Here is a 19,041-nt window from a genome sequence, read left to right on the forward strand (position 1 = left end):
TTAAAATAAATATTAAAGGGACTGCTACAAAACAAAAAGAAACCTCACTTAGAAGACTTAGAAGCCATAAAACTCCCTAAATATAAAATATGGGGGAGGATTAAAGCTGGGTTAAAAAAAAAAAAAGGGTGTTGGTAGCTAAAGATTCACTTGTTTTGAATTTAAAAGAGGTAGTAAGTATAGACCAATATATGAAAATCACATGGTAACCTCAGAACAAAACACCCAGAAGAAACAAAGAAGATAAAAATGGAATCCAGGGCCTCCCTGGTGGGTGGGGAGCGCAGGGCTGTGAGTTCCAGGGGAACAACCCACATGGTGCAACAGACCTCTCCCGACTTGCCCGCTGCTCCCCTCAGCAGTGTATTTTGTCAGTCTGCCTGTTCTGTTCCCCAATCTGTCTCTGGTGAATCCTCTCACCTCCCATACCTCTGGCCTGTACCCCAGTTCTCGTATGCATAAAATAAATAAATCATTTTAAAAAATGGAATCCAAAGAACAGACGAAAGGTATCTTTTAAAATACAAGGACTGAGAACAAAAGAGGAAAAGGAATAGATAAAAACTGCAATAGCAACCAGAAAAACAAATAACAAAATGGTAATAAATACTTAAATGTTAATTTTTTTCTTAAATGTCAGTAGCCTGAATTAATCAATCAAAAGGTACAGAATGGATGGTGGTTCAGTAAAATAAAACTCAGCATTCTGTAGTCTCCAGGACAAAACATATGGGCTTCAAAGAAAAGCATAAGTTCAAAGTAAATAGCTAGAAAACAATTCTATGAGTAAATAAAATCCCTTAAAAGCAGTCAGTCATAATTTTATCAGATAAAATTGACCTCCGGGTTTAAAAAAAAAAGTAAGAAGAGACAGGAATGGACTGATTAGGAATTGATAAATTGGGAAGATATAGCATTTATCAATATATAGGCATGGAATGAAGAAGCCTCAAAATATATATAGCAATGTTTAAAAACCTAAAAACAGACATTGCTAGCTACATAACAAGTAGAAGGGAAACTGAGCACCTCACTTCATCAATAGACAGATCATTGAGACATAAAATCAATAAGGAAACAATAACATTAAATGAGGAATTAGATCAGTTGCATTTAAAGACATTTAAAAGGCAATGCACCCCCAAATAGCTGAATACATATTCTTCTCAAGAACACATGAAACATTCTTGAAGATAGACCAAATGTTGGGTCACAGAACAAGTGTCAATAAATTAATGAAGTTTGAAGTGATATCAAGTATCACCTCTAACCACTATGGTATAAAATTATAAATCAACAACAAAAAGTAGAAAGAAACACAAATATGTGGAGACTAAACAACATGCAACTGATATGGGTTAAGAAGGAAATCAGGGCCTCCCCAGTGGTGCAGCGGGTTTAGTGCAGCACTGTGAGCCTGTCCACAGCCTCTGCAGCGTGGGTTCAATTCCCAGCCAGCCAGGGAGATTCCCACATGGTGCAGCAGACCTCTCCTGTCGCTCCTGCTGCTCCCCTCAGCAGTGTATTTCTGTCGTCTGTCTGTTCTGTCCCCTGCTCTGTCTCTGGTGAATCCTCTCATCCTCCCATGCCTCTGGCCTGTACCCCAGCTCTCGTATAAAAATAAATAAATCTTAAAAAAAAGGAAATCAAAGGAATAATTAAAAAATGCCTGGAGATAAATGAAATAGAGGACATGAGCTACCAGAACCTATGGAAGGTAGCAAAATCAGTACTAAGAGGGAAATACATAGCAGTACAAGCCTATATCAAGAAACTACAAAAATCTCAAACAAATAATCTAAGCTTAAATCTTAAGAATCTAGAAAAAGAAGAGAGAGCAAAATCAAATACCATTAGATGGAAGTAAATAATAAAAAATTAAGGTAGAAATAAACAGAGATGAAAAAGATAGTTCAAAAAGATCAATAAAACCAAAACTGGTGCTTTGAAAACAAACAAAATAGACAAGGCTCTGGGTAGGCTCACTAAGGGGGGAAAAAAAGGAGAAAATGCTATAAATAGAATGAGAAATGAAAGAGAAGTTATAGAAGTTATGACATCTCGGAAATACACTGGGTCATGAGATTACTATGAAAATCTTGATGCCAATACATTGATAACCTAGAAGAAATAGGCAAACTCTTAGACACATACAACCTTCTGAGACGAATGAGGAAAAATTAGAAAACATGAATAAACAAGCAAGGAAATGGAAACAAAATCAAAATCCCCCCAAAAACAAAAGCCCAGGAACAGATGTTTTCAGTTGTAACTTCTTCCAATCCTTCAGAGACAAACTAATAACTATCATTCTCAAACTCTTTCAAAATAACTAAAGAACAGGGAATGCTTCCAAACACATTTTATGAGGCCAATATCACTCTGATACCTAAAGCAGATAAGGCCCTCACAACAAAAGAAAACTACAGAGCAATAGTCCTGATGAGCATAGATGCACAAATACTCATTAATCTCTTATCAAATCAAATTCAAAAATACATTTAAAGGCTCATACAGCCCACAATGTATGATTTATTCCATAGATACAAAGATGGTTCAACATCTGCAGGTTAATCAATGAAATTCCACTAAGAAAGGATAAACATTATATGATCATATCAATACATGCAGAGAAAGTATTTGGCAGGATTATAGATCCATTTATAATTTTTAAAAAACCCTCAATAAATGAGAATAGAAGGAATACACCTCAACAGAATAAAGTCCAGATATGACAAACCCACAGTTAACATCATACTCAATGTTGAAAAATTGAAAGCTTTTCCTGTAAGATCAGATATAAGACAAGATGTCCACTGCCACTGCTACTATTCAACATAGTATTGGAAGCCCTAGCTAAAATAATTAGGCAAGAGAAAGAAATCAAAGGATACAAATTGTGATAGAAGAAATAAAATTTTCACAATTTGAGGTGACATGATTATATACATGGAAAACCCTGAAGAAGCCATTAAAAACTATTAGAAACAATAAATAGGCAAAATAAAGTAGCAGACTAAAAAATTAGTACACAAAAGTCTCAGGCTAAAAAAATATCAATATACAAAATTCTGTTGCATTCCTATAGGCAATTAACAAGCTAGAAGACCAGGGAGCTACCCACATGGCGCAGTGGACCACTCCTATCTCCCTGCTGCTCCCCTCAGCAGTGTGTTTCAGTCAGTTTGACTGTTCTGTTCCCCACTCTGTCTCTGGTGAATCCTCTCACCCCCACAACTCTGGCCTGTACCCCAGTTCTTGTATGCATAAATGAATAAATCTTTTAAAAAAAACAAGATAGAAGAGAAAGAAAAAAATTTTAATCATATTTATATTCACATCAAAAGAAAATCAAATAGCTAGGAATTGACAAAGTAGGTGAAAGACTTGTACACAAAAATTATAAGACAGTGTTAAAAGAGGGCCTCCCCGGTGGCGCAGCGGGTTGAGTGCCATGCTGTGAAGCTGTCCATAGCCTCTGCAATGAGGGTTCGATCTCCGCTGGCTAGCGAGAATCCCACATGGCGCGGCAGATCTCTCCTGATGAGTCCGCTGCTCCCCTCAGCAGTGTATTTCCGTTGTCTGCCTGTTCTGCTCCCTCCTCTGTCTTTAGTGAATACTCTCACCCTCCCATGCCTCTGGCCTGTACCCCAGCTCTTGTATAAAAATATTTTTTTTTAAAAAAAAGACAGTGTTAAAAGAAATAGACACCAAAAAAATGGAAAGATGTCCCCTGTTCACAGATTAGAAGAATTAACATTAACATGGTCATTTTATTCAAAGCAATATAAAGATTCAATGCAATGCCTATAAATTTCAATCTCATTTTTTAAATAAATAGAAGAAACATTATTGAAATTTACATGGGACCACAAAAGACCTGGAATAGTCAAAGCAATCCTGAAAAATATGAAAAAAGGAAGTATCATATATACTGGCTTAACATTATAGTACAAACTATAGTAACTTAAACAGTATGGTCTTGGAATGAAAATACACAAAGACCAACGGAAAGAATTAAAAACCTGGAAGTAAACCCAAATTTATAAGAATAATTCATTTATAACTAAGGAGCCATGAACATAAATTATCAACAAAGGGTCTTGGGAAAATTGGACAGGCACTTGCCAAAATGTAAGACTAGGTCACTATCTCACATTATTCACAAAAAAAAATTAATTCAAAACAGATCAAATATTGGATGTAAGACCTGAAACCATAAATTACTAATAAAAAAAACATAGGCAAAACATTGTGATATTGGCTCCGGGATATCTTTGGTTTACCTAAAGCAAAAGCAAATGACACTACATCAGATTAAAAGGTTTCTGTAGTGTGAAAGAAACTATCATCAAATCAGAAAGACATCCCACAAAATTGGAATAAACATTTGCACATCAGACATCCATCATGGGACTTCCACCCAAAATCTAAAAAGAACTCATAAAACTCAAAAAGCATATAACCCAATTAAAAAATCAGCACAGGACCTAAACAGACACTTCTCTAAAGAAAACATACAGACAGCCAACAAGCACATGAAAGAAAATTCCTTATTGTTAGTATGATCATGGAAATGCAAATCAACACCGCAATACCACCTCACAAGTGTGAAAATGGCCCATATCAAAAAGACCAGAAAAAACAAGTGTCATCTAGGTGTGGAGAAAATGAAAGTTTTGTACACCACTGGTGGGAAAGTAGACATGCCCAGCCCCTGTGGAAAACAATATGGAAGTTTCTCAAAATATTAAAAATATATCTACCAGAGAGGGGGAGCGACCAGGTGTGCAGGGAGTACATCCCTCATCGCCACTTTAGAACAGGGACATTTCTTCAGTAAAGACTGCTTGAAACCAGCAGAAGTCTCCCGGAGGAGCCAGAAGTGAGCTGAGAAGTTCGCCATGCCAGGCCCCTTTTGGCCTGCAGTCCGATCCCAGAAGGGGAGCGGGCACCCAAGACTGGGGCAGACCGGGCACGCAGAGGAGTGCGAACCAGCATTGCCTTTTTAGAACAGGGACCTTTCTTCAGTAAAGCCTGCTTGAAACCAGCAAATGGCTCCAGGGGAGCCAGAGGTGTGCTGGGAAGTACGACCAAGATGCTGGCCAGTACCAGCAACACAGTGTCCCAATGCATACTGCAAATTAGAAAACAGACAGTAGGGAGTAGAAAAACCACATGCAACCCAGCAAATCCTCAGGAAAAAAGCACACCACAAAAAGAAAACCACCCCCCAGATTGCAACGACAGTAACTTGGAAGAACTTCTGAGCCTTCCAGAAAGAGAATTTAAAATTGCCATGATTAAAAAAACTGACAGAAGTCATAAAGGAAAACAATGATAAGGGAAAAATAATCAACGAGCAGAAGAATGAAATTGAGTCCCTAAAGAGGGAAATAAAAGAAATGCAGGATATCAAAGAATTAATGGAGGTGCTAAAGAACTCTGGGAAAAGAAATGAAAGCAGAATAGATGAAATGGAAGAACGAATAAGTACTCTTGAAGACACAGAAATAAAAAGAACCAAAACAGAAAAGGAAAGAGAAGTATGAAGGAAAAAGACCGAAGAAAGACTTCGGGAACTATCTGACTCCATGAGGAAAGGAAATATAAGAGTTATAGGAATCCCAGAAGGAGAGGAGAGAGATGTAGGAACAGAGAAAATATTCAAGGAGATAATTGAAGAGAACTTCTCAAACGTGAAGAAGGAGCTGAAAATTGATATACAAGAAGCAAGAAGAACACCAAACGTCCATGACAAAAGGAAAAATATAGCAAGACACATAATAGTAAAGCTCCCAAGAATCCAGGACAAGGAAAAAATAATGAAGCTGACAAGAGGGAAGAAACAGATAACATTCAAAGGAAAACCAATCAGACTGACATCAGACTTCTCCGAAGAAACACTATGGGCAAGGAGAGAGTGGAGGGACACAGTGAACAGACTCCAAGAAAACAGATGCCAACCAAGAATACTCTATCCCGCAAAGCTCTCCTTCCTCTATGAAGAAAGAATAAGGACCTTCCCAGACAAACAGAAACTCCGGAATTTCATTACGACTAAACCCCCACTCCAAAAAATACTACAAGGTGTCCTAAAGCCAGAACCTCAGAGGGACGAATAACAACGAAAGAAGGCCAAAGGAAAAAAAAGTTATTAAAAGAATAAATAAATAAAATCAAAGGAAAGACAAACACAATGACAAATACAGATGCTAACATATCACTATTAACTCTAAATGTAAATGAACTAAACTCTTCAATAAAAAGACACAGAGTTGCAGCCTGGATTAAGAAACAAAATCCAACCTTTTGCTGTCTCCAGGAAACATATTTAGCTACAAAAGATAAAAATAGACTCAAAGTTAAAGGATGGAAAACAATCCTACAAACAAATGGACCAAAAAAGAAAGCAGGAACAGCTATACTTATATCAGATAAAACAGATTTCAAACTCAAAAAGATAAAGAGACTCCAATGGTCACTACATTATGATCAAGGGGACAATACTTCAAGAAGAAATAACACTCATTAACATATATTCACCAAACGAAGGAGCACCAAAATATATCAGACAACTATTGTCATCTCTGAAAACAGACATCAGAGAAAACACATACGTAGTGGGAGATTTCAACACACCACTGTCAACAATGGATAGATCAATGAGACAAAAAGTAAGTAAAGATACTAAAGCTCTAAATAAGGATCTAGAGTGCTTGGGCTTAACAGACATCTATAGAACACTAAACCCAAAAAAATCTGAGTACACATTTTTCTCAAGCGCACACAGATCATTCTCCAGGATCGATCACATACTGGGACACAAGACAAACATCAACAGATACACCAAGATTGAAATCATACCAACCATCTTTTCTGACCATGAAGGCATCAAACTAGAAATAAACCATAAAAAGAAGGGGAGGAACTCTCCTGCCTCATGGAGATTGAAAACCACACTTTCAGAAGACCACTGGACTAACGAGGAGATCAAAGAAGAAATTTAAAAATTCTTTGAATTGAATGACAAGGAAGACACCAATTTCCTAAATGTATGGGATGCAGCAAAAGCAGTAATAAGAGGAAAATATATAACAATAGAGGCTCACATCAAGAAACAAGAAAGAACTCAAAGAAACAACCTAATCTCGAAGCTCAAAGATCTAGAAAAAGAACAACAACAAAAAAAGCCCAAAACCAGTAGAAGAAAAGAAATAATAAAAACCAAAGCAGAAATAAATGAAATCGAAACTAAAAAAACAATCCAAAAGATCAATGAAACCAAGAGCTGGTTCTTTGAAAAAATAAATAAAATAGACAAAACCCTAGCGAGGCTCACAAAGGAAAAAAGGGAGAAAGCACAAATAAACAGGATCATAGATGAAAGAGAAGAAATCACAATGGACACAGCAGAAATCAAAAGACTAATCAGTAACTACTATGAACAGTTATATGGAAACAAGTTCAACAATCTAGAGGAAATGGACAAATTCCTACAACTCTACAATCACCCACAGCAAGATAAAGAAGAAATAGAACACCTAAACAGACCAATTACAAGCAGCAAAATTGAAATGGTAATCAAAAACCTTCCCCAAAACAAAAGCCCAGGACCTGATGGATTTACAAATGAATTCTATCAAACATACAGAGATGAATTAGTGCCTATCCTTCACAAACTCTTCCAAAAAATTGAGAAGAAAGAGATAATACCAAACACATTCTATGAAGCCAACATTACACTAATACCAAAACCGAACAAGGACAACACAAAAAAAGAAAACTACAGGCCAATCTCCCTAATGAACACTGATGCAAAAATCCTCAATAAAATTTTAGCTATCGGAATCCAACAATGTATCCATAAGATAATTCACCATGACCAAGTAGGATTCATTCCAGGGACACAAGGATGGTTCAACATCCAAAAATCAATCAACGTTATCCAACACATCAACAAAAAGAAATATAAAAACTACATGATAATATCAATAGATGCTAAGAAAGCTTTTGACAAAGTGCAACACCCATTCATGATAAAAGCCCTTGAAATTCTTGGGATACAAGGAACATACTTCAACATCATAAAGGCCATATATGACAAGCCAACAGCCAGTATCATTCTCAATGGTGAAAAGCCGAAAGCATTTCCATTAAGATCTGGAACAAGACAAGGATGTCCACTCTCACTACTGCTTTTCAATATAATACTGGAAGTCCTAGCCAGAGCAATAAGACAAGATGAAGACATACAAGGAATCCAAATAGGAAAAGAAGAAGTCAAACTATCACTATTTGCAGATGATATGATAATATACATAGAGAACCCAAAAAACTCCACAGAAAAACTAATTCAACTCATCAATCAGTTCAGTAAAATGGCAGGATACAAAATCAACACGCAAAAGTCAGTAGCCTTCCTATACACAAACAATAAATCTGAAGAAGAAGAAATAAAAAAAAAATCTCTTTTATTATTGAAACAAAAAAATCAAATATTTGGGAATAAATCTAACAAAAGAGGTAAAGGACCTATACAAAGAAAACTATAAAACACTGTTAAAAGAAATAGAAGAAGACACAAAGAAATGGAAAGACATCCCCTGCTCATGAATTGGAAGAATAAACATTATTTAAATGGCCATCCTACCAAAAGCAATATACAGATTCAATGCTATTCCAATAAAAATTTCAATGTCATTCTTCAAAGAAATAGAACAATTATTGATGAAATTCATATGGAATCACCAAAAACCCCGAATAGCCAAAGCTCTTCTGAAAAAAAAAAGAAGGGAATGGAGGCATCACACTCCCAGACTTCAAACTATACTGCAAAGCCATAATCATCAAAACTGCATGGTATTGGAACAAGAACAGACACACAGACCAATGGAATCAAATAGAAAATCCAGAAATAAACCCACAGATTTATGGTCAACTAATCTTTGACAAAGGAGCAAAGAATATACATTGGAGCAAAGAAAGTTTGTTCAATAAATGGTGCTGGGAAAACTGGGTCGCTACATGCAAAAGAATGAAGCTTGACTACTACCTCACACCATACACAAAAATCAACTCAAAATGGATTAAAGAACTAGACATAAGACCTGAAACCATAAAATATATAGAAGGAAATATAGGTGAAACACTATGTGATATTCACATCAAAGACATCTTTACAGACACATCACCCAAAGCAGTGATAGTGAAGGCAAAGATAAACAGCTGGGACTACATCAAATTAAAGAGCTTCTGCACAGCAAAAGAGACAATAACAAAAACAAAGAGAAACCCCACAGACTGGGAGAACATTTTTGCACACAACACAAATGATAAAGGACTGATCACAAAAATCTACAAAGAGCTGATGAGACTCAACAACAACAAAGAAAATAATCCAGTCAAAAAATGGGCAGAAGAGCTAAAAAGAAACTTCTCTGAAGAGGAAATGCAAATGGCCAACAGGCATATGAAAAAATGTTCAACGTCACTTGTAATCAGGGAAATGCAAATCAAAACTACCATGAGATACCATCTTACACCAGTGAGAATGGCACATATTAAAAAAAACAGCAACAACAAATGTTGGCAAGGTTGTGGAGAAAAAGGAACTCTTCTGCACTGTTGGTGGGAGTGCAAACTGGTCCAACCACTATGGAGAGCTGTGTGGAGATTTCTTGACCTACTAAACATAGAGCTTCCATATGATCCAGCAATTCCACTCCTAGGTGTTTACCCAAAGGACACAGAAACATCAATTCCAAAGAGCACCTGCACCCCTATGTTTATAGCAGCACTGTTTACAATAGCTAAGCTTTGGAAACAACCCAAATGCCCAAAAATAGATGACTGGATCAAGAAGATGTGGTACATATACACCATGGAATGTTACTCTGCATTCAAAAAAGATAAACATGTACAATTTGCAGCAACATGGATGGCGCTGGAAGGGATCATGCTCAGTGAAATAAGCCAGAAATAAAAAGAAAAATACCGGATGGTCTCACTCATAGCAGGAATCTAGAAAACTTAAATAAGGGACCAGGAAAAAGAATAACTATAAGAAAGTGAAAATCAAAATCAACAAACAACTATGAACCAGAGACACTCTATAGGGGGTAGGGGACAGGGAGGGGAGGGATTGGGGTCAAAATAAGTGGGTCGCAATTGTATGGGGAATATAAAAATAAAATTTATAATAAAAAAAAATATATCTACCAAATGATCCAACATTCCATTCCTAGGTATCTGCCTGAAAAATAAAAAGCATTACTTTTAAGTGATAAAGAATAAAAAAGACTACTTTTAAGCACTACTTTCATTGCAGTGCTACCTACACTAGTCAAGTTATGGAAATACCCTAAGTGTGTAACCACAGATGAGGGGATAACGTGTTATATATGTACCTCATGGGGTAATACTCAGTGATTAAAAATAAATAAAACCTTACAATTTGAGACAACATGGATCAAGCTGGAGGAGATTATACTAAATAAGTCAGAACATGAAAGCAAATACTGGATTGTTTCACTCACATGTAGAATACAAAGAAAAAAGCAAAGGAACAGACAGAAACATATGCTTGAAATCTGACTATAGAACTGAAGCTACCCAGAAGAGGAGGGTGTGGAGATGGGAGAAAAGTAGGGAGGGGGCCCAAAGGTGGAGGATCTCTGGAACCTCAGTGATGGGTGTAGTGTGCTAACATACATTTGTAGAGGTGTGAACCTGTACCCCTGAAACACACAGTGTTGTAAAGCAGTATTACTTTCATTAACATTAATTTTCAGATTTAAAAAATAAAGTAATTTAAAAAACTACAACTCAGCAATAAAAAAATTCAAAAATTAGCAAGAATTTGAATAGACATTTTCTCCAAAGGAGCTATGCAATGACCAAGAAATAGATGAGAGATGACATCATTTAACTACTTATGTGTCCTGGTATCATTGCTAAATTTAAAAAGCCCCTATTCCTTGCCCAGCAGGCAAGTTTGGGAGGCATGAATGAATAAAGGGAGTGGAAGGAACTGTCATGGGAACCTGGACAGTAAACTGATAATCTGAAGACCTGATGATCCGCTATGCTACTTCAGATCATCAGTCAGGACACAGACAAGACTAGTTACCTTCACTAGCCAATGGTGCCTAGGGTATAAATAGCACTTCAGGACCCTCACTTTCTGGACAGCAGTCCCCTCCTGTCTTCCCAAATTTGCTGTTCTGTTCTCCACTTTGTCTCTAGTGAGTTCTTTTACCCACACACCTCCCCTCCACCTACACCCAGATTCTTCCCTGACACTGGTTATAACCTGGGCCATGGGATTGGCCTCTGAAGTAAAGAACAGTCTTAAAGGATTAAGCCCTTAAACTTTGTAGGGTCAGTTTTAACTTGTTAGTGTCAGAATTCAATTGTAGGACACCCAGTTGGTGTTCAGAGAGCTGGAGAATTATTTTAAGTCAGGGAAGAAAACCCACACATTCCGCAGTGTTCTGTGTGCAGAGAAAACAAATACTCTTGCCTACACAGGCACACAGTTGATCTGGAAGGAAAGCCTGAGGGCAAATGTAGCTGTGGTTAAATCCACATGAGCTGAATTTCAAAGACCCCCAAAACAAACCTGGAGGGCAATGAGAAAAGAAATGTAAGCTACTTTAATACTGGTGGTACAGACTAAGCTATTTTGTAATCTTTCCCCACCATGAGCTTTTAAGACATGTCACCCTTCAAAGTAGAGTGAATAACTGACTTGCTGCTTTTCTGCCTGTCTACGATAATATCATAGTACAAAGCATGCACTAAATTATTTTTTATTTTACTTTGATGACTGGGAAAAGGTAACAACATGTAAGATTAAATCAATGCTAACAAATTGCTGGCACTTAGCTGGTTAATTTCATTCAAATAAAGACATGTTTGTTTAAACTGAAAAAAATGTTCCTGCTGACACTGTTTTAGTGGAGGTCTTTAAAGTTAATGCCAAGGTGCCAATAATAGCATCACAGCATCCACCTTTAACTCCCTGTTAGGGACACATATCAGCAAGCAGCAGCACGGAAAGTGGATGTGCACCCTACCAATCGGGGTTCTCCCCTTGAAAACCATCCTTTTAACCAATGGCTTACTTAGAAAAGATTCACTTTGGGCTGGTAAGGCTTTGGCCAGACACTCATCATGGCTCATGGTGGGTAGCACATGAGGTAGATTTTCTTTGTGTTTTCCAGACATTCCTATTTGTGCTTTAACCAGGGGAGTGGGTGTCCCACATTCCAAACTTCTGACTTTACAGTCCTAGCCTGGGAAGCCCCTCCACGCTCACCCCCCTCCACCAGACTCCAGGTCAGTCCACAACTCAGCCAGGGATTCTAGCTCTTCAAATCCGGAGGGATGTTTTCTACGTCGACAGGTTGTTCCGGTTTTAACTGGCTGCTTAGAGTTAAAAAGGAATATCTCAAACCCCCTGCCATGCTGAAAGGAAAAAAATGGTGAAAATAAGTCAATGAAATACTACTTAGCTATTAAAAAAAGAAAAAGATCAAGTCCTACCATCTACAACAGACCTCAAGGGCATGATGCTTAGTGAAATAATTCAGACAGAGAAAGATAAACACAGTATGACTTTACTCATACGTGATATATAGACAAAACAAAAGGATGAACTAAATAAAACAAATGTCAACTTTTAGACTATAAGACCAAATTAGTGGGGAGAGGGCAGGGTGGGGAAATCATGTTAAAGGGGCCAATTCTATGGTGAAGCGTCGAATTAGACTTCTAGTGGTGAACTTTATGTAGTATACACACATGCTGATTTTTTAATGATATATATACCTTAAGCTTATATAAAATAGATTCAATAAAAAAAATTTAAGTTAATTTTGTAGGTGATACACCATAAGTTCTTGACCTCATTGTAAATACAGTCAGTTTAATTTGATGGACATTTTTCAAGCTCCCAGTTTTTGTCCTGCAGTTTGTGAATTACTTGAGAATAAACACCGCCCTCTTTATTTACAAATCTTATGGAGGAGAAAAAGAATACACCAAATCTAAACAGAATCTTGGAGAGAAGATAAGCACCAGGTTAATGCTGAATAAACTCTATATATCACTGTCTGAAAACAACACCCATGCCTGGCACCCCAATATGCTTTCACAACTGTGGCAGTCAATTTTTCCAATATCCTCTGATGCTCACTCAGGCCACTTTCAAAAGAGGGAGACAATTAATTTTAGGGAATTTTCTGAGAGGAAAACACAAGAATTAAATTCAGATCTTGGTCCCTTGGCTTTTCATTACATATATCCCCGTAGGACAGAGGGTATATGGGAATATGTCATAAAAATAAATAAATTGAGTCTTTTAAGCAGGATATTCTTAGAAATAGCAATGTCAATGCCACTCCTCTTTAACATATATTAATCAGACAATTTAAAATTCTTATTTTACTAAAATGAGCTCATTAAAAAAAATTCACTTACCAAATATTTAATCCTACAAAGTTTAACACAGAAAAAATATAGTCTCCACCAACTAACATCCCAATGTAGGCAATGGATACATTCTGCAAGAAAAAAAAAGAGGAAGAGAATTAATTACTTTAGAAATAAGAGAGAAATACATATATGTAAGTGAAATCTGAAAATAAATATTTTAGTTACTTTGCACAAATATTTGTACACAGTGGGAGTTCACAGGATGAATGAATAAAACCCACTGCAGATGGCTTTATAAAGAAATGAAGTACACTGTGGCATAATCACAGAAAACTGCATTATTCATGCCCTTTTCCAGTTTATATACAGGAAAAAGATGTAAGAGTTGGATCGTAATCTACATGCCAGCACATATCTCTTTACCATCACTGGATAGTAAATTTTAATCCCTTTGATCCTAAACTTAAGCAAATAAGAGATATCAAATTAATTCCAAGAATACTCTGTCCAGAGTACTTTAGGAGGTCTCTGGGCAGTCCACAGACGAGTCTACATGGAAGTAGGCAGTTCTTTTCCCTCATTCAGGAGATCACATGAATAGAAAAACCAAGCAACTGTACTCCTTTGTGTATTTATGTGAGTATATTCAAGTGAATGTACACAAAACAAAAAACATACCTACAGATCAATCTACAAATTTATTATAATTGAGAATATACCATTGAACCTTCAGAAACAAAGGCTCCACTTACATGAAAATATATACTTTTGCCACAAACACATAATGAAGTTCCACATTCATGGATAAAACCACTACCAACGTCAGTCAGTTGCATCCATGCATGCAGAACCCATAGATTTGGAGGGCCAACTATAAGAAACACTCAAATTTTTATTGTGCAGTGGTTCAGCACCCAGCCCCTAAATCCCCAAGTTGTTCATCAACTGCACCTATATTGAAATAGGTCAGGGGGATTCCCTTTCTTATAGGGTCAGAAAACCCAATTGTAAATAATCAGCTTTCTTGGTGAGCAAAGAAACTTTCAGCATTTTTTACTTCATTTTCCCAGACCATCTCTTCCCATCACCCCCGATTTAAATATCACTAGTTGTCTCCTTTGTAAATCTAACCTTGTTTTCTGAATTAGGAGATCAGAAGTAAGGATTACCATAGCACTGATAACAATAACAAAACCAAACAGATTCTATTGCAAAGATTGAATTTGCCGATGACTCCACCATTCAGTCGTTCCTTCCAAGGCTTGCTCCACTTACCTTGATGGCTCCAACCACAGCAGTTGTCAGGGCCGAGTTATAGTAGCTACACAGGACAGTGGAGTACATCAGCAGAAACCTGGGGTGAGGGAGCAAGGAGTGAGTGCCCTGCTGAGCTGGTTCATAATGACAGATGGGGAGTCAGCAGTCCCCATACAGTGCTTCAAACAAATACCAAAGAAAAACATCATTTACACTCTGACTTATGACAAGAAAATGGAGCGAATCATGCATAGCCAACGAGTCTACCATAAGTATTCTTTTCATTTTGTCTGTGCATTTCCCATGCATGCTTCCACAAAACAGGAGCAAGAACAGTAAGACTTTTTTTATTTAATTTTTTATTTTATATATTTTTACATCATTTTTCATTTTTGCACAATGTACGCATTTTCATCTTGGTTATATTCCTGCATACAATTCCCATCCCCTTTATTTTGACCCTAATTCTTCTTCCCCTCGCACTCCTGTAGTGTGTCTCTGGTGTATAGTTGCTTATTGATTTTGATTTAGTCTTTTTCCTGGTTCCTTATTTAGGTTTTCTAAATTTCTGCTATGAGTGAGACCATCCGGTATTTTTCTTTTTCTTTCTGGCTTATTTCACTGAGCATGATCCCTTCCAGCTCCATCCATGTTGCTGAAAATTGTATGAGTTTATCTTTTTCAATTGCTGAGTAATATTGAATTGTGTATATGCACCACATCTTCTTGATCCAGTCATCTATTTTTGGGCAGAAGAGCTAACAAGGAACTTCTCCAAAGAGGAAATGCAAATGGCCAACAGGCATATGAAAAAATGTTCAGCATCACTTGTAATCAGGGAAATGAAAATCAAAACTACCATGAGATACCATCTTACACCAGTGAGAATGGCACATATTAAAAAAACTAGCTACAACAAATGTTGGTGAGGATGTGGAGAAAAAGACCTTTTTAATGATCTGAAATCCTGCATCGAAGAGCTATGGTAAACAGTGGTTTTAATTCTCTCTGCATATCAGTATCATCTGATATACCTTGAAAACAGTGTCACCTGGCAAAGATCAATCGGTTTGAGATGGGGCCCCGGCCCTGTGTATAAAAGCCCCACAGATGATTCCACTGTGCACAGCACTGAGAACCACAGGTATCAGAAGGTAAAAGTAGCTGAGCTGCTGCTCTGGACTGAAATTGGGATTCCACATGGCAATGACACCCCTGTACCAGACAACCAAATTTCCTCAGCACTCAATGAGCATTTCACACTGACCAGTGAGCACTGACACTTACTTTTCAATAAAATGACTGCAGAATTGTGACCAAGCCCCAGACAAGAAAGAAAGTGAAGTTCAATCTAAAGTAAAGAAAGGTAACCCCTATTGAAGTGGGGTACAAATTCTATCTACCCAAATCAGGTGACTAGGTGTTGAACCCAAATGCAATCAAAACTGGTTGAAATGGAATTGGAAAGATACAGAGAGAGCATAAGATGCATGCAATTCAAAGCTAAATCTCAGTTAAAAGGTATGAGCCTGTTGGACCCCCACTGACAGAGCAACAGGGACCCAGATTCTAAGAAAGAGCTCAGCCTGTGTGTAGGGTAAAGAAAATATCAGGCTTTTCTGCCCTTCCACCATCAGGATAGATGATGGATCCTTGTCCTGAATGCATGCCTGATGGCGGGCACCTGAAATAGGGTGTGGGCATAGGTAGATGGGATTCAGCTGAGCTAAGACTGCTTTTATTTTTTTTTTTTTTTTTTTTTTTTATAAAGGCATGTTTTTATTTATTTATTTGTTTGTTGGTTTGTTTTGCTTATACATGCACTGGGTACAGTCAGAAGTGCGGGAGGGTGAGAGAATTCACCAGAGCCAGAGCGGGGAGCAGAACAGGCAGAAGGACCGGGCGGCAGGAGAGGTCTGCACGCCATGTGGGACCCTCCTCCGGTGGCCGGGGAGCAGCCGGGGATCGAACCGGCGCCACAGAGGCTGCGGGCAGCTTCGCAACCCAGCGCTCAACTGCTGCGCCACTGGGCGGCGTCACGGGGGGACGCCAGCAGCAGCAGCAGCAGCAGCAGCAGCAGCAGTAGAAGCCAAAGCCGAAAGAGAAGCCGAGAAGCAGCAGAACGAACGCCAGAGAGCCCAGATAGAGTGAAGACTTGCTGGGGGCTGGGAGGCTGGCAGGCAGCACCCCTGCCTGCCATATGCCTGGTGAACCCCAATAAAAGACCTGCAAAAAACCCACTGAGGACTCTGACTCCTCCTTTACCCGGTCTGCATGGGATCAGAAAACCTGCACTGTGCCCATGTCCTGCCCTCTACACTGTGTCTCTGGGCTTACTGCCCAGGCTCCAGTCCAGGCCCAAATCTATGGTTGTTAGTAATAGACTCAGGACAAGTCTTCAACACAGTAACTTATTACCAGAGCTGTAGAAGGGAAAAATGAGAGACAAAGTACATCAAGCTTTTACATTAAGTTGAGGAATAAGCTTAATTCAAATTTAAGTTTTATAATCTTTAAAATGTCTTTGTTATTAAGGTGATAACAATTCGACAAGTCAGAAAAAATCCTATCTTTATGATTTAATTTGAAATGTGTAACTGATATTAGACTTGCAATTTTCATTTGAAATTATCAAGAGAATCTGAGTGAGTCTGCACACAGTATTTGAATATTTAGAAGAAGCTGATTTACTGCATTTCAGGTTTGGCTTATTAGAATTCAAAGAGCTGAACAGGTGTATAAAGCAGTCTGGTTTGTTGGCTTTGCTGGAGTCTTATTAGAGCATAAAGTTGCTGGAGAAAAAAAAGATGTAACTCATATTTACAAATGCAGTTTAAAATGTTTGAAACACTTTAATTTGGCTGTAAATGGGACTAATTTACAGTAAATTCTCTAGGAGATCTTAATCAGTTAAACTGAAGTTAATAAACCATTAATGAAATAATGAAAGCAAATGATTTTATGTAAATGCAAAACCCACTAACTTTATAAATAGAGCAACAGTATTTGTACATTGAACTTAAAGGTTTTTAAAAAATCTAAGTTTGAAAGGATCACAATTTTAATAAATTCAGCATTAGAGTCCTGGGGAACTGCAAATAATTCTATCCATGCACACAATAAGAAGATTTTGAAAACTCAGCCTCAGGTTACTGGTGCCTACACCACTCACCCTGGGTGACAGATACATAATCCATGGCATCTCTCCTGGGGAAGCACAAGTTCTAACCAAATAACAGAGATTACAGTTCAGGGAAGGAGCCCAACCTGATCACGGGATACAGAAAAACTTCCTGCAGCTTCTTAAACTTGAGTGCATCCTTAAACAAATCAATCATGGCTTTGTTTTGGTGGGGTTTTTTTTGTTTTTGCTCAAAAATCCAAGTCCACGGTCCTAAACATGCAACATTTTCGTCATCCTACATTTTAGTAAAATCACCTTGATTTACATTCAGAATTGGCAGACACCCTAGGATCCCAGTATCCCCCTACCACAAGCATGACCAACTAGGACACTCACCAACTAGGCTGAGTGACAGGAGGAGCTAGCTACCTTCCTCAATGTCCCAGAACAAGTCTGATTAGTATCAGTCTTTCCAAGTGACAGATGGGGTCTTAGTAAGAGAACATTCACTTTCTGTTCAAATAGGAAGGCTGCACTTCTTCATATCACCACTTGGTGTCCCCAGAGAGGATGAAGATAAAACCACTAGGATCACAGTGCATTAAAATTGTTTTCAAAAAAACATTGTCTATTTCTATGTGCAAATACATTACCAGGCAATCCTTTTCCTAAGACCAAGGAACTAAAAGAACCTCCACTGACTCAATATAAGAGAAACCACATCACTTTTAACACCAAAAATGTCAACCTCCATGTGAGATTAATTTTAACTTTAACATCTGTGGATTAATAAAATGCAACGATATTGAAAAGCATTGTGAATTCTTAGTCACGTTTTTGCCACTCTGAATTTTTTAAATTATATATGATATGTATACATTTGAAAAATAATAGCACACATATACGTATATTTAGCCAACATGCCAACTGCATGTTTTGCCTTACAAGGGCCCAAAGGGATGGAGACACTCAGATGGAAACCCCCAGGACCCCTGCCCAAAGATTCCTCCCAGCTTCTGATAATGACTTAAAAAACAATTTACCCAAGGTTGTGTGGCATGCTCGTGACAGTCACAAAAGAACTCAAATGACCTCATTAATAACTTGTTGCTAATTGCCGTTCCATGCAAGAGCATATAAAGACCTATTCAGCACAAGTGGTCAAAATAAAAGGTTACTTTTACACTTCTTCCAACAACCACAACCACAACCCAAGCACA

At 37.8% G+C, this 19,041-nt stretch overlaps 1 protein-coding gene across 2 annotated transcripts in view; it reads right to left on the reverse strand.

Annotated features, from left to right (window-relative positions):
- Positions 1–3,125: 3,125 nt before the first annotated feature.
- SLC35D2 (solute carrier family 35 member D2) overlaps positions 3,126–19,041 on the reverse strand; it is a 64,462-nt gene continuing 48,546 nt past the window's right edge. Inside the window, exons 10-12 of one of the 2 annotated variants that reach the window (XM_054688977.1) lie at positions 14,716–14,794; positions 13,486–13,568; positions 3,126–4,286 (exon numbers count right to left, since the gene is read on the reverse strand). In XM_054688977.1, coding sequence (XP_054544952.1) covers positions 4,283–4,286; positions 13,486–13,568; positions 14,716–14,794 — 166 coding nt within the window. In that variant the 3' untranslated portion in view covers positions 3,126–4,282. Of the gene's footprint in view, positions 4,287–9,845; positions 12,472–13,485; positions 13,569–14,715; positions 14,795–19,041 lie in introns of those variants that run through there. The other variant, XM_037493112.2, reaches the window with a different exon arrangement.

Source organism: Talpa occidentalis, unplaced genomic scaffold, assembly GCF_014898055.3.
Source record: "Talpa occidentalis isolate TD23 unplaced genomic scaffold, MPIMG_talOcc4v2.1 talOcc4.7, whole genome shotgun sequence".
In the NCBI taxonomy this organism is placed as follows: domain Eukaryota; kingdom Metazoa; phylum Chordata; class Mammalia; order Eulipotyphla; family Talpidae; genus Talpa; species Talpa occidentalis.